This window comes from Schistocerca serialis, chromosome 6, assembly GCF_023864345.2.
Source record: "Schistocerca serialis cubense isolate TAMUIC-IGC-003099 chromosome 6, iqSchSeri2.2, whole genome shotgun sequence".
Lineage (NCBI taxonomy): Eukaryota > Metazoa > Arthropoda > Insecta > Orthoptera > Acrididae > Schistocerca > Schistocerca serialis.
In genome coordinates this window covers 718,469,190-718,495,595 of record NC_064643.1, presented here as the reverse complement: position 1 = coordinate 718,495,595, position 26,406 = coordinate 718,469,190, and the positions used below count along the sequence as shown (strand labels likewise).

Below are 26,406 nucleotides of genomic sequence, written 5' to 3'. Positions count from 1 at the left end.
CTTGGCTGTTGGGAAATATACTGTAACTGGGCACAATACATCTTCACGAGGGATGGATTCCAGCAGTTGACAACAGTAATGCCAGTATGGGTTGTGAGAGCCACCAGCAGTCACCGCAACTCAGGCAGTGCACATCTGAATCAACAGCTTTGCATCTCAAATGGGAGGAGTCATCTGTCACATAAATGGAGTGTAGCCTCTGATAGATAATGAATTCCCCATTCGCCACCATGTACCACAATTAATGCACTGACATAGGTAAAAAAGGCATGTGTAATACACACCATGTTCCAGTCAATTGGGGGTGCCACAGTGCGACCGTATTGATGGGTCGTTACTGTTGGTAAGGCAATAGTAGTCTTTTGTGTTGGGTATCTATGTCAATTGCAGGTCTGCTACTAAGTAAGCTGATGGCAGTCATGAGCTCTATTATGTGAGCGAGTGACTGTGAAATGTGTCCTTTGGAAACCCATGATTGTAGAGAGCATGTTGCCACTTCAGCTACCAGAATTAAACCACTGCCCGTGGGCAGAGGTCCACTGGCGACACTTAGTGCTAAGAGAGAGAGCTTGCGTGCAGTTGTAGACACGAATTAGACCGATATCACCTGCTCGTTGTGGTAGTGTCATGGTAGCATATCAGACTTTAAAAATGAGATTGGCACTCATTAAATGTCCATATGCTACTTGAAATCTGTCGATCATCGTAGCTACCAAGGGAAGGACATGTGGGAAATAATTCAGTTTTGAGACAAGATAGGTGTTGATATCATATCTTGTGTCCATAGGAGTATATGCATTCTATGCAGTTTGTTGCCCTGTATCAGAGAGTGTGTCTGGTGTAGTAGTAATTGGTACATGCGGTGAACATTACTTTTTTATTTATTTTTTTATTTATTTATTTCATGTTCCGTAGATCCTGGAAGTGAGTGAATCGCAAGGATATGGAACGTGTCAAATTGTACATAGTTCAAGCATAACTTGTGTAAATACATACAATAAAGATACAATGTAAATAAAATCAATAGACAACAGCACAATCAATAAACAGAAAATTGTTTTTCACATATTAAGGATAAGTAATACAGGGTGATTCAAAAAGAATACCACAACTTTAGGAATTTAAAACTCTGCAACGACAAAAGGCAGAGCTAAGCACTATCTGTCGGCGAATTAAGGGAGCTATAAAGTTTCATTTAGTTGTACATTTGTTTGCTTGAGGCGCTGTTGACTAGGTGTCAGCGTCAGTTGATGCTAAGATGGTGACCGCTCAACAGAAAGCTTTTTGTGTTATTGAGTACGGCAGAAGTGAATTGACGACAGTTGTTCAGCGTGCATTTCGAAAGAAGTATGGTGTTAAACCTCCTGATAGGTGGTGTATTAAACGTTGGTATAAACAGTTTACAGAGAATGGGTGTTTGTGCAAAGGGAAAAGATCTGGACGGCCGAGAACGAGTGATGAAAATGTAGCACGCATCCAGCAAGCATTTGTTCGCAGCCCATGGGGGTATGTTAAGGAAATGGTGTTTTGGCCACCTCTCCCAGCCACCATTGATGATTTGAAACGAGAAATAACAGCAGCTGTCCAAACTGTTACGCCTGATATGCTACAGAGAGTGTGGAACGAGTTGGATTATCGGGTTGATATTGCTCGAGTGTCTGGAGGGGGCCATATTGAACATCTCTGAACTTGTTTTTGAGTGAAAAAAACCTTTTTAAATACTCTTTGTAATGATGTATAACAGAAGGTTATATTATGTTTCTTTCATTAAATACACATTTTTAAAGTTGTGGTATTCTTTTTGAATCACCCTGTATATATATATATATATATATATATATATATATATATATATATATATATATATATATATATATATATATATATATATATATGGAATGTGTTTGATTGTGCACACCTGAAATATATCTTACATAAATGCAACAAAAAGATACAGTGTAAATAAGATACCAACTAAACAACGACACATTCAACTGACAGAAAGGTTTTGTTTCACATGTTAAGGATGAGTAATATATACAGGAGTCAAATAAGTTCACTATTCCAAGGGAAATACAGAAGTACCAATAAACAATTTTCATACGCCTATTCAAAACAAAATTAATTACTCTATTTATACAACACTTACAATTTTAGTGATTATATACATTTTCTTTCCCATATTCATCAATTCTATAAAAAGATTTCTCTATCAGGTACTCCTTGACAGTTTGTTTGAATGCTAGCAATCTATTGTTAAGGCATTTAATGTGTGGTGGGAGAGCAATAAACAGCTTAATACTGGAGTGGTAAGCTCCTTTTTGAACCATAGTGAGACTTTCCAATTCAATGTGCAGACCGTTTTTGGTCCTTGTGGTGTAGTCATGAAATTGGCTGTTATCTTTATACACTCCTCTAAATTGAAATAAGAACACCGTGAATTCATTGTCCCAGGAAGGGGAAACTTTATTGACACATTCCTGGGGTCAGATACATCACATGATCACACTGACAGAACCACAGGCACATAGACACAGGCAACAGAGCATGCACAATGTCGGCACTAGTACAGTGTATATCCACCTTTCGCAGCAATGCAGGCTGCTATTCTCCCATGGAGACGATCATAGAGATGCTGGATGTAGTCCTGTGGAACGGCTTGCCATGCCATTTCCACCTGGCGCCTCAGTTGGACCAGCGTTCGTGCTGGACGTGCAGACTGCGTGAGACGACGCTTCATCCAGTCCCAAACATGCTCAATGGGGTACAGATCCGGAGATCTTGCTGGCCAGCGTAGTTGACTTACACCTTCTAGAGCATGTTGGGTGGCACGGGATACATGCGGACGTGCATTGTCCTATTGGAACAGCAAGTTCCCTTGCCGGTCTAGGAATGGTAGAACGATGGGTTCGATGACGGTTTGGATGTACCGTGCACTATTCAGTGTCCCCTTGACGATCACCAGTGGTGTACGGCCAGTGTAGGAGATCGCTCCACACACCATGATGCCGGGTGTTGGCCCTGTGTGCCTCGGTCGTATGCAGTCCTGATTGTGGCGCTCACCTGCACGGCGCCAAACACGCATACGACCATCATTGGCACCAAGGCAGAAGCGACTCTCATCGCTGAAGACGACACGTCTCCATTCGTCCCTCCATTCACGCCTGTCGCGACACCACTGGAGGCGGGCTGCACGATGTTGGGGCGTGAGCGGAAGACGGCCTAAGGGTGTGCGGGACCATAGCCCAGCTTCATGGAGACGGTTGCGAATGGTCCTCGCCGATACCCCAGGAGCAACAGTGTCTCTAATTTGCTGGGAAGTGGCGGTGCGGTCCCCTACGGCACTGCGTAGGATCCTACGGTCTTGGCGTGCGTCGCTGCGGTCCGGTCCGGTCCCAGGTCGACGGGCACGTGCACCTTCCGCCGACCACTGGCGACAACATCGATGTACTGTGGAGACCTCACGCCCCACGTGTTGAGCAATTCGGCGGTACGTCCACCCGGCCTCCCGCATGCCCACTATACGCCCTCGCTCAAAGTCCGTCAACCGCACATACGGTTCACGTCCACGCTGTCGCGGCATGCTACCAGTGTTAAAGACTGCGATGGAGCTCCGTATGCCACGGCAAACTGGCTGACACTGACGGCGGCGGTGCACAAATGCTGCGCAGCTAGCGCCATTCGACGGCCAACACCGCGGTTCCTGATGTGTCTGCTGTGCCGTGCGTGTGATCATTGCTTGTACAGCCCTCTCGCAGTGTCCGGAGCAAGTATGGTGGGTCTGACACACCGGTGTCAATGTGTTCTTTTTTCCATTTCCAGGAGTGTAGATAGAAGGGTTATTACAGACAAAAGTCAACAAAGAAAAGATATGCTGTGAGGTGGTGGTAAGGATCCCCATCTTTCGAAACAAGCATCTACAAGAGTGTCTGTGATGGAAACCACTCTACAGGACAGCACCCCCAAACATTTTAAGTGTGGGCATCTTATCAAAGGGCACTGCTGTTTGGGGGAGCCCACGCCTCCCAGTGGAAGTCCCGTAGTGTTGAAGCATTTGAAAAGCTTTGTGTATTTCAATCCTCTGATCTAACCAGGAACACCACATCATCAGCGAGTACACCACAAAGGAAAGTCACATCCCATCTGCAGATGCCTTTCAATCACCAACGTAGACCACTGTCCAATAACAATGTGACCAGACTGGTAACCGTTCACCATAATGCAAGAAAGCACCTTATAGATAAGTCAAAGGACCACCCCTGTGGACACCGGAGAGAGTCCCATGCATCCCAAAACCATGCGTAGGAATCATGCTGTTACATCTCAGTATGCTTCTAACACTGTATGAATGTTGTTGACACCAACTAAGCATGTCTGGTCAGTGTGAATTGCTTTCTTGATAGTGCTGTCGGGACGCACATGAAGGATAAGGGTGAAGATCTGGTAATCAGTGTTGAGGAGCATGAGTGGGCAAAAGCCCTTCCACTGACAACCACCACTCGATTTGGGTGTTGGGATCAGGATGCTGCCTGTGAATTCTGTGATGACAGTGAAATCTGGGCAGGTCAGTTTTTCAAACATTGGGTGCCACTTGTTGCGCACGTCGTAAAAAGTGCCATAGAATGCCTAGGTTAAACCATTTGGCCCTGGTGATTTGTTTGTGGTCCACACGCCAGAGCCAGAGTCGACTCATTGAATGTGATGGGCACCAGCAGGGTATCGTCAGGTGACATGACTCTAGGAGCAGACAAATTGTGCAGTGCCTCTTCGTAATCAAAGGATCTTCGATGTAAAATGTCCCACAGTACCAGGCGAACATGTGTGCTATGTCTCTTTGTGTCATGGTGTGCCCATATGCCTCTGTGTTGATCATTGTGAAGAGCTGACATTAGCTGTGGTGCACTTTATGATAGACTGACACCATTTTAGTCAGATTTTGTCTCACACTCCCGCATGGATGTGAATGTCCTCTAGCTGCGCCACTGTGATGCAGAGTAGACGGACTCTGATGCTTCACATGACCAAATGACATTTGGATGACGGTAGTTGCAGTACAAGCTCGTGTAATGCTGTATAGTAAAACTCCCGTGTCGCTCTTTGCCAGCTTGATCTGTTTCATCCATATGCCATCAGAGTCTTTCAGAGTTCAGGTTTGATGTATCCTAGCCACCACTGTAACATGGAAGCGTATGTGGGCAGGCGTCTGAAACGACTGCGCCATGTGTCAACAACCACTTGCCAACATGCTTCCTGGCGTTTAGCATCCATAGGCCTCTGCTGTCTTGGGTGAGTTGACAGAGCAGGGTCGCAGTGCAGGTATATGCCAGATGATCTCTGGAGGCTATTGGCCAGATTTCTGTACTACTGGTCACTGTGCGGAGGCCATGTGAGACATATGACCTATCCAGTTGAAGTAGCAGTTCACATACCAGTGCGCGCAGTGCCAGGAACAGGACGTGATGTGTTACCAAGTCCTCAGGCCGCATGACATCCACTATTTCCCTGCAAAAGTGGCACCATCTCCTTCAAACAGAAGACATGCCTGTCACTATGGAGTGAAGTACTGGAGGGCATATACGAGGGGGGACCCAAAAGAAATCGGACTCCGAGGGTGCTGCCACTCGTAGACGTAGTGCGGGGTTCTCCTGCTAGATGGTGTTAGTAGAGACCTTCATGAAACAGCTGTGCAGATGGTGTTAGTGTAGAGCTGAACGTGCAAGTGTGGTATTGTGTTTCTCTGGCTGTTGGCTGGTTACCTCTGCGAAGTCGTTATGGCAACTTTAAAAGAACAAAGAGTGTGTGTGAAATTTTGTTTGTTGCTTAAAAAAACTGCAACGGAGACACACCAAATACTTCAGGAAGCTTTCCAGGAGGACGCTATGAGCCGCACACAGGTTTTCGAGTGGTTTGGGCGCTTTAAACGTGGTGAGATGTGTGTTGAAGACCAAGCTCGTTCTGGAGCCCTTCAACATCGTGAAATGAGTAGAACATTGAAAAGGTCCGCCAGAAGATCAACGAGGATCGTCGCCAAAGGATCGACCAAATTTCAGCAGAGACAAGAATCAGTTGGAGCTCGTGCCAGCGGATTTTGAGTGAGGATTTGCACATGAGACGTGTTGCTGCTAAATTTGTTCCGCGCCTTCTCACACAGGAGCAAAAAATCATCTGCATCAATGTGTGTCAGGACTTGAAAACAGAGATTGCACGTGATCCAAACTTCTTGAACAAAGTCATTACAGGGGATGAGAGTTGGTGTTAACGGGTATGACCCAGAAACCAAGCAAGCGTCAAGCCAGTGGAGGACTCCCAACTCTCCCAGACCAAAAAAAGCAAGGCAAGTAAGGTCAAATGTGAAGACGATGATCATTGTCTTTTTTTATGTTTGTGGAATTGTGCATCGGGAATTCATACCCCCTGGCCAGACTGTTAACCAGCACTTTTACTTGTATGTTTTAAGGCGTCTGCGAGAGGATGTGAGGAGGAAATTCCCGGAACTTTGGTGATCAGGTGACTCATTTCTGCATCACAATGCTCCAGCACACACGGCCTTACAAGTGACCCACTATTTGGCATCTCAGAGGTCGTCTGTCATTCTCCATGTTCCGTATTCGCCAGACCTAGCCCCGTGCGACTTTTTCCTATTCGCACAAATGAAAAAAACGCTAAAAGGGGAGCGTTATGACGATGTGGAGGTGGTAAAAACAGCTTTGCAAAGGGCACTGGACAATATCAACATTGAAGAGGTCCAAACATGCTTCCAACAGTGGGAAAAGAGACTTGACAAGTGAATCGCATGTAATGGAGAGTATTTTAAAGGTGACTGAAGTAATTTTGTAAAAAGGTTCATCAATAAATTTTTTATGGCAACAATCTGGTTTCTTTTGGGTCCCCTCTCGTATATGTGGCAGACCGTGCCAACTGTGACTGCTACATCTCGCACATTCAACAAGTACGTCAAGTCAGTCTCTTTTATGCCGTCGCAGAGAAGGGTGACCGTTCCATCTGCGCCATTCCCAGACAGCAGGTTGTAGGTTGTTTTACCATAAAGGTCAAGCTGCAGCTCTCCTGGAGAAGGACAATGTCCAAGTCTGCCACTCTTATTGTGTTGTGTAATATGCAGATCTTGACGGTGGAGTTAATACCATTGACATTGACTGTTCGCACACAATAGGATTGAGACATCTCATGTGCAGAGGGCAATGCGCGAGTGCAAGCTCATGGCAGAGTCGGAACAATGCATCCAGCCAGCTGCATGATATGCATTACTGTGCTGCATGGTCTCCCAGCAGGGAGGGCCCTCCAGAATTAACACCAGCTATGGGTGTCAGAGTAACTATTGCTGTGTGCTGTGCGTCATCTGCTTTCATGTCATCTGCCTAATCACTAGGAGAGGAGTGGGAGATCAGTGGTGGCTGACTGCTTTCATAGGAGTCCACACGTTATGAATCCGTGCTTCCAATCCTGATAGTGATAGTGGCTGGGTGCCCTCAGCACTGCTATGTTCAGAGGCTTTCAGAACTTCTGCACCATGTGGGGCTGGGGCGGTGGCATTACCATCAGTGATGGAACTCATAGTGGCTCGAGGTGGTATCAGATTTTGATCATCCATCATATCATGTCGTAATGCCTCCACATATGATAGTGGGGTCAGTGTGGATCACCGGGGAAGTTCCACATGGGGCACCTGAATGGAACGTTGCTACAGACACTCAGATTGGACATGGTCCTCCTGGCTGCAGCCTGAGCACTTTCTAGTTGTCCATCATACATAGCAATCAAGCGGCAGCCTCCAATGAACACTTATGATGGACTGTGCTTCTTAAATTCCATGCATAATTGCCGTACCCCATCAGGTATGTCATACATTTCCTAGGTATTCTATTTCTCTTTAGTGTGGCTTAAACTGTACTATATGGGTACAGCACGTCAACAGTGAGGGTGGCAGGAACTTTGAACAGGAGTTCAAAGATGGGCATAGTATGCACCCCCAGATCGATATGGTCAACTGCAACAATGCTCACATTACCATCAGTGTGGTAGTAATGGAAGGCATTGATAGATTGATGGAGGAGTCTGTCACGGGCTGCTTAGTCAGTGACTTTGAGCTTATTGTGCTGGATATAATAGACAAATGGATGCTTATCAGTTTTTGCGGTTCTGTATACATTGCATCTCGAAGAAAGCATTCTATTCCATGGGCCATCGGTCTTGTGTACAGAGAGGTAAATAAGCATGCCTGTGGAGCACTGTTCATCACACCGAGCCTGTTCACACCATATGATGGATGAAAGCCAACTCCTGTGGTTTCCATTGTCCTCAGCATCCCCAGGCCATTGATCATTGCTGATTCTTCCACCTATTAGCGACAGCTCCCCAGCCCAAGGGCAAGAGAGTGCCTTGAACCTACGTACGTTCCTCCGCCCTCTTTGACAAGGTTGTTGGCAGCAGAAGTGTGACTTCTTATGCCAGGCATCTTGGCCGACATTGCTGATGTTTTCTATTCAGAAATTAAATAGTGGTGATGTTTGAACCTAGGACTTTTGGATTAGTAGTCAAAGGCACTACTTCTAGACCACAGAAAAAGTGGGCTTGTCTGTGAAAGTCTTGCACCTTAGGATAATTTTTTCATCATACATCATTCCTGGTGTAACATTTGAAAATGTGACAGTCAGCTTCTTTGATTTTGTGATGAAATTTGCACATGTATTTTATCGCAATCTCATGTGCTTATCATTAAACATCACTGGCAGTTGATATTGGCATTACAAGCTGACATGAAATAACTAGTTTATTCAAACTTTAAGTACATAACTTCAATATTTTCAACAATGTATTTTTTCTATATATACTCTGAAATATTATGAAAAATGTAAATTTGGAAATCATAAAGATGCCCCACATAATAAACTGTGTTTGTAACTACATGCAATTCTCGTGAACAGCTGCATTTCTGTCAGTGCACTTCAGGTAGAGGTAATGTATTACTCTTCCATTGTTATACTATTTGAACCACTTGTCATGTACGGGACAAATTAAAGCCATTATCTTTGTCACTCAAATTTATGTTCTTCCATGAATCATTTAGAGGGCTCTTAACCCTCATCTTTTGGTGGATCCATGGACTAAATGAAAATTTCTTTTCCTGGCTGTAGCAGGTGGTCTGCCTTATGCTTCATTTTACTGTGAATTGGTTATTATGTCACTTGTTTTCATAATATAAGACTGAAGTCATTAAGACTGAAGTCACTCATTATCATCAAAGAAAATAAAAGTGACAGACGCAGATGATTGTAAACAGTTCTGGATTAAAGGAGACCACTCACAAAAAAGCAGAACCATTGAGTTGTTGAAGCACACAAAGGAAAGAAACATGCTAGTTTTCTGAGTTATCCTTTGATGAGCTAGAGTAAAATACACACACACACAAAGATACACACACCTGTGGCCCTGCATGATGCCAGCTCCACTAACAGTGCCAGTGCTACTTTTTGGCAGGCAAACTAGTTATGGAGGGGTGGTGTTGGGTGGAATATGTAAAGAGAGAGGGTAGCGGGTGGCAGGGAGAGGGACTGTGGGTAAATGGCTAGCAGCTCAGAGGAAGGTGGCTGGTTTGCCAGCTAGGAATGCAGGAGGGAGGCATGGCAAGTATATGGGCTGTAGCAGCCAGGCAGAAGCGCTACATGCTTGGAATGCAACATGACATGAATTGAACAAGTTGGATCTTACGGAGTTTTGTAATTTGCTATGACATTTGTGTGGGTACCAGAAGTGCTCAAAATAAAACCTTGGTGAATTAAAATTAATTTAAAACATTGCATTCTTTCATATTGTTGAGGGAGTATTGCACAAGAAGCATCTGTGCTCAGTCTGTGACCTAAGATAAGCCCATACTCAGTTAGTTGTTGATTTACAAACTCTTGTTGTTGTTGTGGTCTACAGTCCAGAGACTGGTTTGATGCAGCTCTCCATGCTACTCTATTCTGTGCAAGCTTCTTCATCTCCAAGTACTACTGCAACCTTCATCCTTCTGAATCTACTTAGTGTATTCACATCTTGGTCTCCCTCTACAATTTTTACCCTCCACATAGCCCTCCAATCCTAAATTGGTGATCCCTTGAAGCCTCAGAACATGTCCTACCAACTGATCCCTTCTTCTAGTCAGGTTGTTCCACAAATCATTCGGAAACACTTTTCCTTGCCATAGCCAGTCTACATTTTATATCCTCTCTATTTCGACCATCATCAGTTGTTTTGCTCCGCAAATAGCAGAACTTATCTATTACTATTTCAAGTGTCTCATTTCCTACTCTAATTCTCTCAGCATCACCTGATTTAATTCAGCTACATTCCATTATCCTCATTTTGCTTTTGTTGACGTTTGTTTATATCCTCCTTTCAAGACACTGTCCGTTCCGTTCAACTGCTCTTCCAGATCCTTTGCTGTCTCTGACAGAATTACAATGCCATCAGTAAACCTCAGAGTTTTTATTTCTCCTCCATTGGTTTTAATTCCTACTCCAAATTTTTCTTTTGTTTCCTTTACTGCTTGTTCAATACATTTTACAATACAATACAATAAAATTTACAAACTACAAGTGAAAATATAGTGGACCACTCTTTTCATACTGAAATGTTGTCTCGAGCAGAATTGAGATTATGATGTTAATGTTATTGTTTGTTGTTTTTAACAATCCTACACCATCCTCCTGTGAAAAACACATCAGACCAATGCTAAAAATTCCTCAATTTTACGTTTCTTCTTAGTAAGGTTTACCTCAATTCTATGTTCTTACTTGACATCTCGCTTGACTTCATCTCATTTTCTTCCTATTGATATTTGATGTGTCTGAACAAGTTATAAGTGACAAAAAAGACAGTGGTTCGCACCATGGGTGGTGGTGTAGTTAAGGTAATATTTTAGGCCATTGTGGAGAGGGAAGATGGTGAGAGAGGAAATGGTGATGTAATCCATGATCAGTGTTGCCAACACGACTTACAATATTTAGCTCCACCATGCAATTATGATACAAGTATTGTTAGGTTGCGGCAGTAACGGAAAAACAAGACAGTTGACACAAAGTTTTCCAGACTGAGCCAGTACATAATGAAGAAGCCCAGGCACCACCTTTTCTTGTGTCAGATATAACTCGGTCTCATCTATTTGCACGTAATTCCGATGTACTGTATTCAGCAACAATATCAATCATTAATCTTTTAAATTCAAACACTAAGCCTTGAGGAATATGCTCATTCATAATATAGGAAACATTGCCCATTTCTGGCTCCTGAAATCTTATTGGCTGGCGACTTGTTAAGCCACCCATTAGCCAGTGCAGCCACCACACCACACTAACAGACATAAAATGAGCTCACCTACTGAATGTGTGGAGAGGGGGAGTGGCCATTTCAACAAAGGGAGAGCAGGTAGTCGTGAAAGCATTTTGTGACCTTTTTGTGCAGATGATGTGCTATAACAACAAGGGTTTTGCAATAGCACTTTTGTGTTCAAATCTGACACAACTACATACACTATGTATACACTGCACCACACACTGTAGATCGTAAAAGGACATGAAGCGGAACTGTTACACTTGAGCTTTCTTTCAAATTGACATTGTACAAAGTGTACAGAAATTGACTGAACAGACTTCCAATAAGCTTGTAATGTCATATGGAGAAGTAAACTCATTTTTTCGCATCACTGTTTCTCTCATCAGGCCTAAAATAACACTTTAATGATGGCGAGGATATGAAATGCAGCTGATAAGAAAAGCATTAAACAATAACAGCAATGGTGACAAAGTTCATCATTAAGCAGATGTCTGCATTTATGCCTATGGTTTAACCACTTTGTTTTACATTTAATTTCCTTCACTTAGACAGATTTCATGCTAAGTATATACCAATTGCGTGTGTTTTTGCTCGTATTTGGGGTTTTTTATTATTTTCCTTGATTCTTCATTTTCCCCAAGTTTGTGTTTTTTAAGTGTGGACCACCCAAAAATGTAAAATAGGAGTTTCACTGTGTCGAGTTTGGGTTACTTTGGCACATTTGTTCAGAATCAGTTTATTGGCCGAGGCAGTGAAATTTTTTTAAAAAAATCACAGTTTCTGAGTATCAATTATTCAGTTTGATCCTCAAATCAATTAACTTCATGAGTCTTTTATTTATAATCTGTTTATAAACTAACAGTGTTTTAATTATTTGCTTTCTTTTTGTTTAGAGCCCAAAAACTGTTTTCAAACATGACGAACTGTCTTGTTTATGTATACGTTTTCGAACTGTTTCTGTGGTTCTTAGTCTAATGAAAAGAGGCTTTGTGCCTGGAGAAAATATTGTAATAAATGCAGTTATTTATAATGGAACTAGCAGTGTAATTCCACGTGTTGAAGCTAAACTGGTACAGGTAAAATAATTTTGATTTTATTTATCTGTTGATAATAATTAGTAATGTGCCAATTTGAAAAACAGCATGATAAAATTCTATTTTATCTGTTGAAACCTCTTCCACTGTGTTTTGTCTGTTCTAAATGAATGAGTGAATTTAACTACTTACATAGTACCATTTCTCCAGTAACATACATAAAGAGTTGCAGTATTGCTACAGAGTGTGGTACCATATCCAGCTCTCAATTATGTATTTAGAATACTGAAAAGTGAACACTCAGTATATACATTTCACTTGGCATGTAAGGTGTACACTACAGGAAGTAGTGAGCTGCTGGTGATTTCACAGTATAAACAGTTTTACTTGCAGCAGCAGTATTTTCCCTTTAGTGTAAATTTTCCTGACAAATGACTTAATACCGAATTGTAGTAATAACACCTGAAATCAGTAATCCTATGAAATGGACAGAGAAATTGAAAATACAAATGTAGGTAAAATTGTTTATTCAGTAAGGTACCAGAAAGCATGTCACTTTGTTGGTCATTTTGTGACTACTCAGATATATGGCAGCATATGTATTTTCTATAAATTCATATTTGTGCTTACTATCCAAGCATTGTTGGGCACTTTGTCACTATACAGATGTACAGCAGCATCATCGATAAATACATATTTGTGCTTACTATCCAAGATAGAGTGAGATTAGCAACTACATTTTGCAACTTCAAGTTCATTTTTCTGTTGTAATATTTAATTACTTCGCCCTGTAGTAAAACACTGAGTTTAGTCTCATTAATTTTGTATATATCATGTTTAATCACGTAACAATCATGAAAGTAAATGATGATGATCATAATAGACTTTCAGTCACCTGAGTTTTAGTCTGTAGTATTGTGCCAAAATACGTTAAAATGAATACTGTACTAAAAGATAGATTGCTACTTACCATAAAGATAACATGACAAGTTGCAGACAGGCGCAATTAAAAGACACGTACCATAATCTTTCATTCACACAACCAAGCACACCTCACGAATGCATGACTCCCAACTCTGGCAGCTCGGACGAGAATGCAGATATCAGAAGGGGTGGTAGCAGCAATCTGGAGGGGAAGGGGAAGCAGAAGGTATAGTAGTGGGGAAGAGAGGTGCACTGCCTGGCGGAGTGTGTAGGAACTAGAATGCCAACAGGTGCAGCGTCTGGACATTGTGGGGCAGAGAAGTGGGAAAATGGAGTGAAAAAGTAGAGGAGCGGGAAATGATGGGTGGGTGCGTTGGTAGAGAATGGTAAACAAAGAGTGTAGGAGATGGGAATGGGGAGGAGGCGATATAACAGCAGGGGTGGAAACTTTTGGGTGAAGGGTGTAGGAACAATGTGTTACAGTAGATTGGGGCGAGGATAATTACGGGAGCAGAGGATGTGTTGTAAGACTAACTGCCATCTGCGCAGTACAGAAAAGCTGGTGGTGGAGAGGATCTACATCTACAGCTACATCCATACTCCGCAAGTCACCTGACGGTGTGTGGCGGAGGGTATCTTGAGTACCTCTATCGGTTCTCCCTTCTATTCCAGTCTCATATTGTTCGTGGAAAGAAGGATTGTTGGTATGCTTCTGTGTGGGCTCTAATCTCTCTGATTTTATCCTCATGGTCTCTTCGCGAGATATACGTAGGAGGGAGCAATATACTGCTTGACTCTTCGGTGAAGGTATGTTCTCGAAACTTTAACAAAAGCCCGTACCAAGCTACTGAGCGTCTCTCCTGCAGAGTCTTCCACTGGAGTTTATCTATCATCTCCGTAATGCTTTCGCGATTACTAAATGATCCTGTAATGAAGCGCGATGATCCAGATGGCTCAGGTAAGTGAAGCAGGCATTGAAATCAAGGATGTTAAATTGGGCTGCATATTGTGCCACAGCGTGTTCTACTTTGCTCTTGGCCACAGTTTGGCAGTGGCTGTTCAACCTTGTGGGCAGCTCGTTAATAGTCATACCAATACAAAAAGCTGTGCAGTGATTGCAGCAGAGCTCATAAATAACATGGCTGCTTTCACAGGTGGCCTGGCCCCTGATGGGGTTGGATAAACCTGTGACAAGACTGGAACAGGCAGTGCTGGGTGTGTGGACTGGGCGGGTCTTGCACCTGGGTCTTCCACAGGGATATGATCCTTGTGACAATGTGTTGGGATTGGGAGTGGTATACGGATGGACTACAATGTTGTGGAGGTTGGGGGCAGCAGAAAACCACCTTTGGAGGCGTAGGAGGGATCTCAGGTAAGATGTCCCTCATTTCAGGACATGACAATACGTAATCAAAGCCTTATCAAAGAATGTGGTTAAGTTGTTTTAGTCCAGGGTAGTTTTGGGTGGTTTTCCATCGCTTACCCAACCTCCACAACATCCTAGTCCATCCCTATTCTGCTCCCAATCCCAGTCCCTTGCCACAAGGATCATGCCCTGCGGAAGACTCAGGTGCAAATCCTGCCCAATCCACCCCCTCAGCACTTCCTATTCCAGTCCTGTCACAGCTTTATCCTACTCCATCAGAGACCGGGTCACCTGTGAAAGCAGCAATATCATTTACCAGCTCTGTTTCAGTCATTGCGTGGCTTGTTTGTATTTGTATAACTACCAGCCAGCTGCCCATCAGGATGGACAGCCACCGCCAAACTGTGGCCAACAGCAAAGTAGACCACACTGTGGCACAACATGCAGCTGAACGTAACATCCATGACTTCAGTGGTTGCTTCACTACTTGGGCCATCCGGATCCTCCCCTCCATGGCCAGTGTTTCTGATCTGCGCAGACGGGAGTTATCTTTACAATACGTTCTCCTTTCCCATAATCATCCTTGCCTCAACATAATGTCCCCAGAGCCTCCACCCAACAGCTTCCACTGCCTGCTGTCTTATCGCCTCCTTCCCATTCCTGTCTCCTACACTCTTTGTTTGCCACCCTCTACCAACGCACCCGCTCACCTTCCGGAGTTGGTAGTCACGTGTGTGTGAGGTGTGCTTGCTTGTGTGAATAAATGGTGACAAAGGCTGTGGCCAAAAGCTTATGTGTAAGTGTCTTTTAATTGTGCCTGTCTGCTACTTAGTGTGTTGTCTTTATGGTAACTAGCAATCTGTCTTTTCCTACATGGTTGCTATTACTAACAGGTGCATATGCTGAAATCAGTCTGTTTGAAAACAGTGAAATATTATAAATGCTGTACACCTCAGTCTACACTCAACTATACACTGAAGTAACAAAAGTCATGGGACAGCGATATGCACGTATGCAGGTGGTGGTAGTATCGCATAAGAAGGTATAAAAGGGCAGTACACTGACGTAGGGTCATTTGTACATGGGTGATTCCTGTGAAAAGGTGTCCGACTCACATTGCAAATTAAAAGACTTTGAATGTGGAGTGATAGTTAGAGCAAGATGCATAGGACATTTCATTTCAGAAATCATTGGAGAATTCAGTACTTCAAGAACACAGTGTCAGTAGAGTGCCAAGAATACCAAATTTCAGCTATTACCTCTCACCATGAACAACGCTGTGGCCGACAGCCTTCACTTAACAACCGAGAGCAGTGGTGTTTGCATAGAGTTGTCAGTGGTAACAGACAAGCAACACCTGAATAAAGTAACACAATGATTGTCCTGAAGAACAGTTATAAGGAGTGGCAAATTCGGATGGCCCTACATCCTACACACTCTGTACAACCAGAGGAACCAGAAGGAGATTCTCAGGAGGGCACGGCCATTGCATTTATTCCATTTTGTGCATTATCCAGCAAGATAAGACAAATTCTTCAGGAACACTAAATGAAGACCATCACCCGCCCACCAGCCAAAACACAGGTACTACTTGGTGTGTGAAAAATGACTTTGGACTATGGAAATCTGAGATCTATCAGATAACCAGGCAATGTTGTAAGACTTAACGTAGGTCAGACAGTGCGTACTGTCAAAGAACATCGACGAGAACACCAAAGCGATACCAGATTGCAGCAGCATAACAAGTTAACAGTTGCAGAACATTGCCTGATGGAATTGCCTTGAATGGATTATAACCACTCCAAAGTTCTGACTTAGACATTCAAATTCTGGGACTGTGTCATTAAGGAATCTATTGGGATTTGAGAAAGGGAACTGCAGATAAATCATGATACTAGGTACATACTTTGCAAGGCATGGGAGCCCGCTAATAGAATGGTCAAGAAGAGGAATGCGATAGTAGACAGTGAACAGACTTCGGGGGAACATCAGAGGAGTGAACCTAGGACGGAACTCTGGGTCATCGGGAGCAGGGGGTCAAGGGATGTGGCCTATGGAGATGCTGATCAGGAGAGGGGGAAGAGATAAAACTGTGGCACTGGCCCCCTGTCATTCAGTTCATCAGTGCACCTGATGATGAAAACATGGTCATTTGTCAAAATAATATGCCTGTTGGACACCGATATCCAGCATTCCGTCCATGAACTATTTTGACAACACATAAATGAATGTAGGACATATAACAAACATATCCGTAGCAAAATTTTGCATTAATAGACTATGGCAGCATATGACAGATGCGAGAGTCTTTGCTAACAGCACGACATTGCCTGCAGCACCTCTCTTGGGGTTGTTACTGTATCGATTGGACCCTAGACAACTGGAAAACTGTGACCTGGTCAGATGAGTCACAATTTCAGTTGGTAAGAGCTGGTGGTAGGGTTTGAGTGTTGTGTAGATCCCATGAAGTCATGGACCCAAGTTGTCAACAAAGCACTGTGGAAACTGGTGGAAGACTCCATAATGGTGTGGGCTATGTTCACATGGAATGGACTGGCTCCTGGTCAAACTGAACTGATTATTGACTGGAAATGCATGTGTTCAGCTATTTGGAGACTGTTCGCAGCTATTCATGGGCATTGTGTTCCCAAACAACAATGGAATTTTTATGGATGACAATACGTCGGGGCACAGTTGTTCTTTACAGAACCTGTGGCAACACTGGTTCTTCAAACTAATGGGGGGGGGGGGGGGGGGCAAAAAAAAAAGATGCTGGCTAGGTGCAGCTGAGCACTTGTGCTGCTTCCATACTCCCTCATTATTACTGCTTCTCCCCCCCCCCCCCCCCCTACCACTTCCCTCAGCTTGCAGTCAGTGCTGCCTTCACTTCTTGTCGCTAGCCTCGTAGCTGTCAATGAGAGGCATGAGGAGTGGTTTGTTTGGATCTGATTGTCAGAGACTGTAGGCGCAACAGCCTTACACGGGGAACGGCCAATTGATTCGGCTCAAATTTGGCAGGTCACTTGTGTACAACCTAAAACGAAGGACTCTTAAGATATTTTGGCTCAACACCCCCCAGCGCCCCCCTCCCTCCCCGCTCAACCCCCCTCCCCTTCCTGCAAACAGCCACCCGTTTTTGTGAAAATCACCCCTACAGGTTATGATTTGCAATTGACTCAAAATTGGTGGGATCGATAGGTAATCATAAATAGAGCATTTTTAATCATCAAGTATGGGGTCTGCAAATGCATATTTTTCCAGAAATTGAGGAAAGAAACGTTTACAACTGCCGCTTATGTACCAACATTGTAAATGCTTTTCACTGAAAGTGGTGGTAAAACTGAGTTAATGGATCAACGATGAACTTGAACAAGCATCACAGGACGTCTGCTCGAAGCAAATACAATGACCATAAATGAACAAATTGAGATAAGAAAAGGAAAAGAAAGGTAGCGCAATGACCAAGGTAACTGGCTGGGAAATGGAGAACCCAGGTTCGAATCTTGAGTAAACTGTGGTTTTCATTTTTTTTAAATTGTAGTTCTTTGTGTCAGAATTCATAGGGACAGGAGGATTAATAAGGTATGCAACTCAACATGGAATAATAGTAGTAATAAGGTAGGCAAACTAATTTCCCAAAGGACATGAATTAGTAAAGAATTAAACTTTTAAGCCTTGTCACATGAAAACAACTCTCGGGTAAGAGTGCTGCAAATTCCTCATGAAGGACCACAGATAGCCAACCGTGCGATGCTTGTTTACAGTGAGGCACAGGACAGAATGCACAAGGGGAGAGTTAAGTCGTCGCAGTTGCCTGTTCATCATATCATAGTTGTGAACCTTGAAGAATGAGGCTGTGCAGCACGAAGCTTATAGAAGTCAATAAGAAAGAGTTGTTTTCTGTCATTAGGCTGCCGCGAAGCTCGAGGATACATGTAGTTATTTTTCATCATTAATCCACTGATTAAATATGTTTCGTGAAAGACTAAAGTGATTTTCCGTAAGTAACATATGACTTGTACTGTATGTAGTTTGTAGTAATTAGCTTCTTTGTTTAAGCCATCGTAACTAGTTATTGCTTGTTGTGTCATATCTTTCAGTTGCATAATCTGAATAATGGAGGATGTACACCCTTGCCAGTCACAGATGATGGCAAGCGGGAAGTTACCGATGCTGTGTTTTGGTTTGTAAAAGAGTTGCAAAACAGATGTATTATCAGTGCACTACAAGAATTAGGCAGTTCTGTTTCTCAGCATTCCAGATTGATAGGAGTGGCTATTGTCAAACAGTTTTTGGAGCTGACGGATGAAATGACTTTTGTTGATACTGAAGAACTATACCATGAAGGCGAAGTGGAAGGTGATTCAGTAGAAGATATCACGAATAGTGAATTGCAAAATGGTCATAACACTTTTGAAATGTCAATGACGCAGGCAATCTGTGCTCCATCTGTTCCCAATGAGTATTAGAAACCTGTTTCTAAACGATTGAACTACAGCACTATACACCTTGAAGTAAAAGTAACGGTGGTAGCGCTCGCCAGGCATCATCCAAATTGGAACCTACAAATACTGCAAAAGAATGGAGCAACAACATCCCTGAAAAGGAAGGTTCACATATGACCAATTTGTCAAATCTCATCATCGTAACGAAAATATAACAATGAGAATACTCCTGGAGTGGGCTGCAAGTGCAGCGCTTCAATATACAACCAACAAGGATTTTACGTTTGGTGCATTATTATCTTGGCACATCACTAAATACGTCTCCAACAAGGAGGTGAAAAATAGAGAAGATATACAGAAAGTGGTGGCTCTTTTCAGCACGCAAATGTCTTCATTTATGACCAGCTTTAATCGTGATTTTGTTATCAACACCAATTAAACAGGATGTGAGTATCAGGTGAACATTCGATGCACGTTACCGCATAAGAGAGTATAACAAACCCTTGTTGCAGTTGCTAGTAAAAAACAACTAGCACATTCGTACAAAGCGCAATATGCCATCACAGCCTTTGGAAAAGTGTTCCCTAAGGTTTTGCTGTGTTTACAAGAAACCAATGTTACATCTGGTCCTTGGGTTATAGAAGAGGTCAATCGCTTAACCAACTCATTGAAAAATGTTTACATTACTTGCTCCAAATCCGGGAAATTGACAGATGCAATTTAGAGAACATTTCTTGAGAATAGGCTTGTCTTGTGACTTGCAAGTCACTGTGCTGGCCTACCATGCCTGACTCAGCTAATATCATAAACTTTCAGCACACTTCCTCCGCTCTGGCCGTCCGTGAGTCTGCCATCCCGCTGCATTCTAATTGGCACTTGCTTAATTAAAAAAAATGCTAGAACTTTAGTTTTATTATCTGTAAAACCACCGGGTTTCTTTTTGAAGTCACCTCATATTCTTAAGTATCACATGAAGTTCTTAAAACTATTGCTTATCTGAAGCATGGTCATTTGTGCACAGCACATTGCCACATTTCACCCTGCCTCCATTATTTGTATAAAAAAAAGCTTGTCTTTTTCAGAAACAGTATCACACTAACTTTGAACTTACAAAACTACTGATGTGACGCCTTGGCATTATTCATGAGACCTCTTACTCTTCTTTTTCTGTTTGCTTGTATTTGTTACTTTATCTTATATAATACCCCTTTATTCACAACCTTCACACTGGCATATTACTTTTGTATGTGTACCAGAACTGCACTTTCATTTACTCTCTTGTGCTCTTAAATTTTTGAATCACTTTAACATACTTAATAGATGTACAAGACTATTATATTGTATGTCTGGCACTCATGGCTGCTCAGTCCATTCCACACATCTAACAGGATTCTCCTTTCACATCTTACAACTACGTCATTGTCTCTTGCTCTCTTAACTACTATTACAGAAAAACTAAACATAACACTTCTTTACTAGTTAGTGCGTTCTATGGGCTCTGATCATTATTCCTCATCTTTGCTCTCTACTTTCAGTTCGTCTCACATTCCAGTAGTGCCTCGCATATAGTACTAGACGCCATCTTCCTTCATCTTAAAAATTAAACCTTTTCTTTAACTGAAAATACCCCTTTACCGCATGTAATTGTGTTACTTTGCGTTTCCACAACTACTTCTCTCCACTCGGTCTATTGTCCTCTCTCCTTGTACACCTGTGAAGAATTTTTGATAGACAAATGGTTAGTAGAAGGGACCAAAGCACCAAAAGGAAGAATTACTTCAGAGTGCTGAGGTGCGCACAGTCACAAACTGTGATGTCTCTCCAAGACTGAGAGACTCCCTAAGTTTAATTGTCACTCTCTCCACTCATGTAGCTCTTCAATTCTATTACATTCCTTAGTCCAAAAACTCGTTTAGAACCAGGACAGATGAGTCGATAGGCATTAATATGTGATGAACTCTCCACCAAAAATGGGCCATGATACACTAACAGAAATTTCTTTATCTCTTGGGAGACCTGTTTCGATCGGTTTTTGGTCTTAACTAGTACCAAATCCCCTGGTTTGAACACAGTTGCCTGAGCCCTTGCATCATGCCTTTTCTATCTTTCAGCTGCCCGTCGATGCATTCTTTCTCTGGCCTACTTCACTATTTCATCTTTAGTTAGAACTGTGCTCACTGGAGAAACTGCTTCACCCCCAATAACATTCATTGGTTTATGCCCAAACATTAATTCACATGGCACAACCCCTGTTGCTTCATGCCCTACATTATTGATTATCTCTTCAAAATTTACAATAAAGTTTGCCCAAGTTGTGTTTCTCCTGTGACAATAAGTCCTACATAACCTGTTCAACTCCTTCATGACCCGCTCACTGGGATTCCCTTGAGGGAAATATGACAAAATTCCGTGTCACTCCAACATTTCTGTAAACTTGTGGGTTGTAAACTGAGGACAATTGTCTGGAAATAAAACAGCTGGCTTCCCCATCTGCACAAAATAATCTTTCTCCAGTTTTTCAGTCAATATCCTGGCATTTTCCGTCCTCATTGTATACAACTTTACTTGTTTCTCTAACACTACAAAACTATAAGTACAACCATCCTGGATATTGGGAGAGGTCCAAACAAGTCCACTGCAATCAATTCTTGAGGTCCTTCTGCTGGCACATTCTGTCGCAAACCTTGAATGGGAACCGTAACTGCTCTCATCTTTTCACATTAATCACAAGCTTGGACTTGTTTCTGCACCCTTCGCTACATGTTGTCAAATATTACCACTTCTTGTAACTTTGCAATGCACTTTCGTGCCTCATAATGTCCAAACTTTTTGTGCACTAGGTCTATTAATTCATCTACATAATACTGCGGAAAACAGAGTTTCCACTTCTCCTGATCCTCTCTCCTCTTCCTAAACAACACCCCATGATGAATTTTATAAAATATTTTCACTTTGCAATGTTGCTTTGACCCTAAAATTTGCTTAACATCTTAAATGTTCATCCTGATTCTGCTGTCTCCTCGTATCCTTACATATTCACCTAATTATGGCCTCATGCTTCAGTCCTCTCATCATCTACACCCACAAACCATCCAAGTCTCCCTTTTTCTGAAGCTCTGTTGGATGATGTATCTACAGCAATTTCCCTACTGGCATTCTGGAAAATGCATCTGCAATAATGTTATCCCTTCCTTTAATGTATCTACTTTCTATAACAAAATGCTGTAGATACATCACCCAAAGTCCCAGTCTGCTAGTACGCAAACGACATCTCTTCATAAAGTTTAATGACCGATGGTCAGTAAGCACTATTGTGTGATGACACAACAAATAACCCTTCTGCTAGCGAATGCAATGGTCTGATTGTGGGGTTCTCCCTCCTTTTCTCCCTCCTGAAACAATTCTACTCCAATGCCATAGCCACAAGTGTCAGAAGCCATGTAGAAAGGTGTACTGATATCTGGATGATACATAATTTTGCTACTTAATAGTTGCGTCTTCAGTTCCTGAAAAGCCACCTCATATTCCTCTGACCACTTCCAGGTCACATTCTTTTTCAATAACTGATTTAGTGTTGTCACATTCTTTTTCAATAACTGATTCAGTGTTGGGTTATTAAATGCTTGTGATGACACAAAACTCTGATAGAACCCAATCAGTCCATACATAGCCCTCAATTCTTTCTTATTCTTTGGCTGCAAAACTCATCGATGGCCCTTAGTTTTCCCCACTCTGGGTGTATTCCTGTTTTATCAATGATGTGCCCCAGAAATTTAATCTTTTCCTTCAGGAAATTTGTCTTACTAAACTTAAGTTTCATACCTCCTTTCTGAATGGTCGCCTGTACTTTTTCGAATAATGCACAATGCTGCTCCCACATCTCTGTGGCTATTAATACATCATCAACATACACAGTATAACAGATTTACTTATGCAGGAACACTGTCTATTTCCTAGATTTTTGTGCTAACCTTATTTTCCAATATCCACAGGTCACATCCATGGATGAAAAAAACTTTACTCCGTGGAAATACTGGAAAAATTCATGAATCTATATTGGCCTATCGCTCTCTCGTTTCACAATTGCATTGAATCTCCTCACGTCCAAGACAAGTCACACACTTCCATCCTTCTTGGGTACTACAAACAATGGATTGATATATTCACTACTTGCTCTTTCAATTACCTCCCGTGACAACATGCGGTCTATCTCTTCTTGTACTGCTTTTCTCTGGGCAAACAGTATTACATAAGTCTTGGGGGCATAGATCTCAAGTGGCTTAATAGTTAAAATGCACAAGCGAAATTCTGTGCCTCCCCTGGTGCATCAGAAAAGACTCCAGAATTCTGTTTTAAAATTTCACCCAGTTCCTTTTTCTATTGTTCAGACAAACTCACCAACTCTGACACTCTCTCTCATATTTTCTCTTGAATCATCTGCACCACGTCCTTACTCCAACTAAAGCTATGTATCATTACTAATTTCATCTGCGCTGCAAAGATTCCCTCTCCTACGTACTGTGCCTCCTTAGAACTGAAACTTCCTAGCAGATTAAAACTGTGTGCCCGACCGAGACTCGAACTTGGGACCTTTGCCTTTCGCGGGCAAGTGCTCTACCATCTGAGCTACCGAAGCACGACTCACGCCCAGTCCTCACAGCTTTACTTCTGCCAGTATCTCGTCTCCTACCTTCCAAACTTTAACGAAGTTCTACATCTACATTTATACTCCGCAAGCCACCCAACGGTGTGTGGCGGAGGGCACTTTACGTGCCACTGTCATTACCTCCCTTTTCTGTTCCAGTCGCGTATGGCTGGGGGGAAGAACGACTGTCTGAAAGCCTCCGTGCGCGCTCAAATCTCTCTAATTTTACATTCGTGATCTCCTCGGGAGGTATAAGTAGGGGGAAGCAATATATTCGATACCTCATCCAGAAATGCACCCTCTCGAAACCTGGCGAGCAAGCTACACCGCAATGCAGAGCGCCTCTCTTGCAGAGTCTGCCACTTGAGTTTGCTAAACATCTCATAACGCTATCACGGTTACCAAATAACCCTGTGACGAAACGCGCCGCTCTTCTTTGGATCTTCTCTATCCCCTCCGTCAGCCCGATCTGGTACGGATCCCACACTGTTGAGCAATACTCAAGTATAGGTCGAACGAGTGTTTTGTAAGCCACCTCCTTTGTTGATGGACTACATTTTCTAAGGACTCTCCCAATGAATCTCAACCTGGCACCCGCCTTACCAACAATTAACTTTATATGATCATTCCACTTCAAATCGTTCCGCATGCATACTCCCAGATATTTTACAGAAGTAACTGCTACCAGCGTTTGTTCTCCAATCATATAATCATACAATAAAGGATCCTTCTTTCTATCTATTCGCAATACATTACATTTGTCTATATTAAGGGTCAGTTGCCAGTCCCTGCACCAAGTGACTATCCACTGCAGATCTTTCTGCATTTCGCTACAATTTTCTAATGCTGCAACTTCTCTGTATACTACAGCATCATCCGTGAAAAGATGCATGGAACTTCCAACACTATCTACTAGGTCATTTATATATATTGTGAAAAGCAATGGTCCCATAACACTCCCCTGTGGCATGCCAGAGGTTACTTTAACATCTGTAGACGTCTCTCCATTGATAACAACATGCTGTGTTCTGTTTGCTAAAAACTCTTCAATCCAGCTGCACAGCTGGTCTGATATTCCGTAGGCTCTTACTTTGTTTATCAGGCGACAGTGCGGAACTGTATCGAACGCCTTCCGGAAGTCAAGGAAAATAGCATCTACCTGGGACCCTGTATCTAATATTTTCTGGGTCTCATGAACAAATAAAGCGAGTTGGGTCTCACACGATTGCTGTTTCCGGAATCCATGTTGATTCCTACAGAGTAGATTCTGGGTTTCCAAAAACGACATGATACTCGAGCAAAAAACATGTTCTAAAATTCTACAATAGATCGACGTCAGAGATATAGGTCTATAGTTTTGCGCATCTGCTCGACGACCCTTCTTGAAGACTGGGACTACCTGTGCTCTTTTCCAATCATTTGGAACCTTCCGTTCCTCTAGAGACTTGCGGTACACGGCTGTCAGAAGGGGGGCAAGTTCTTTCGCGTACTCTGTGTAGAAACGAATTGGTATCCCGTCAGGTCCAGTGGACTTTCCTCTGTTGAGTGATTCCAGTTGCTTTTCTATTCCTTGGACACTTATTTCGATGTCAGCCATTTTTTCGTTTGTGCAAGGATTTAGAGAAGGAACTGCAGTGCGGTCTTCCTCTGTGAAACAGTCTTGGAAAAAGATGTTTAGTATTTCAGCTTTACGCATATCATCCTCTGTTTCAATGCCATCATCATCCCGGAGTGTCTGGATATACTGTTTCGAGCCACTTACTGATTTAACGTAAGACCAGAACTTCCTAGGATTTTCTGTCAAGTCGGTACATAGAATTTTACTTTCGAATTCACTGAACACTTCACGCACAGCCCTCCTTACGCTAACTTTGACATCGTTTAGGTTCTGTTTGTCTGAGAGGTTTTCGCTGCGTTTAAACTTGGAGTGAAGCTCTCTTTGCTTTCACAGTAGCTTCCTAACTTTGTGTGATATTTCACAGGAACTATCCACTTCTACTATACTACAGGATAAACTACTACTAACAGCGACAAACACGCCACCACCGGTTGCATGCAATCTATCCGTTCTAAACACCGTCTGTGCCTTTGTAAAAATTTCGGCTGAATTTATCTCTGGCTTCAGCCAGCTTTCTGTACCTATAACGATTTCAGCTTCGGTGCTTTCTATCAGCGCTTGAAGTTCCGGTACTTTACCAATGCAGCTTCGACAGTTTACAATTATGATACCGATTGCTGCTTGGTCCCCGTATGTCCTGACTTTGCCCCGCACCCTTTGAGGCTGTTGCCCTTTCTGTACTTGCCTGAGGCCATCTATCCTAAAAAAACGCCCAGTCCATGCCACACAACCCCTGCTGCTTGCTGCGTGTAGTGGACTCCTGACCTATCCAGCGGAACCCGAAACCCGACCACCCTATGGCGCAAGTCGAGGAATCTGCAGCCCACATGGTCGCAGAACCGTCTCAGCCTCTGATGCAGACCCTCCACTCGGCTCTGTACCAAAGGTCCACAGTCAGTCCTGTCGACGATGCTGCAGATGGTTAGCTCTGCTTTCATCCCGCTAGCGAGACTGGCAGTCTTCACCAAATCAGATAGCCGCTGGAAGCCAGAGAGGATTTCCTCCTATCCATAGCGACACACATCATTGGTGCCGACATGAGC

The 26,406-nt window shown here is 42.9% G+C and overlaps 1 protein-coding gene across 1 annotated transcript in view; it reads left to right on the top strand.

Annotated features, from left to right (window-relative positions):
• LOC126485044 (arrestin domain-containing protein 1-like) overlaps window positions 1–26,406 on the top strand; it is a 131,164-nt gene that overhangs the window by 51,628 nt on the left and 53,130 nt on the right. The window contains exon 3 of the mRNA XM_050108646.1: window positions 12,225–12,407. Within this exon, the coding sequence (XP_049964603.1) occupies window positions 12,225–12,407 (183 nt within the window). The remainder of the gene's footprint in view (window positions 1–12,224; window positions 12,408–26,406) is intronic.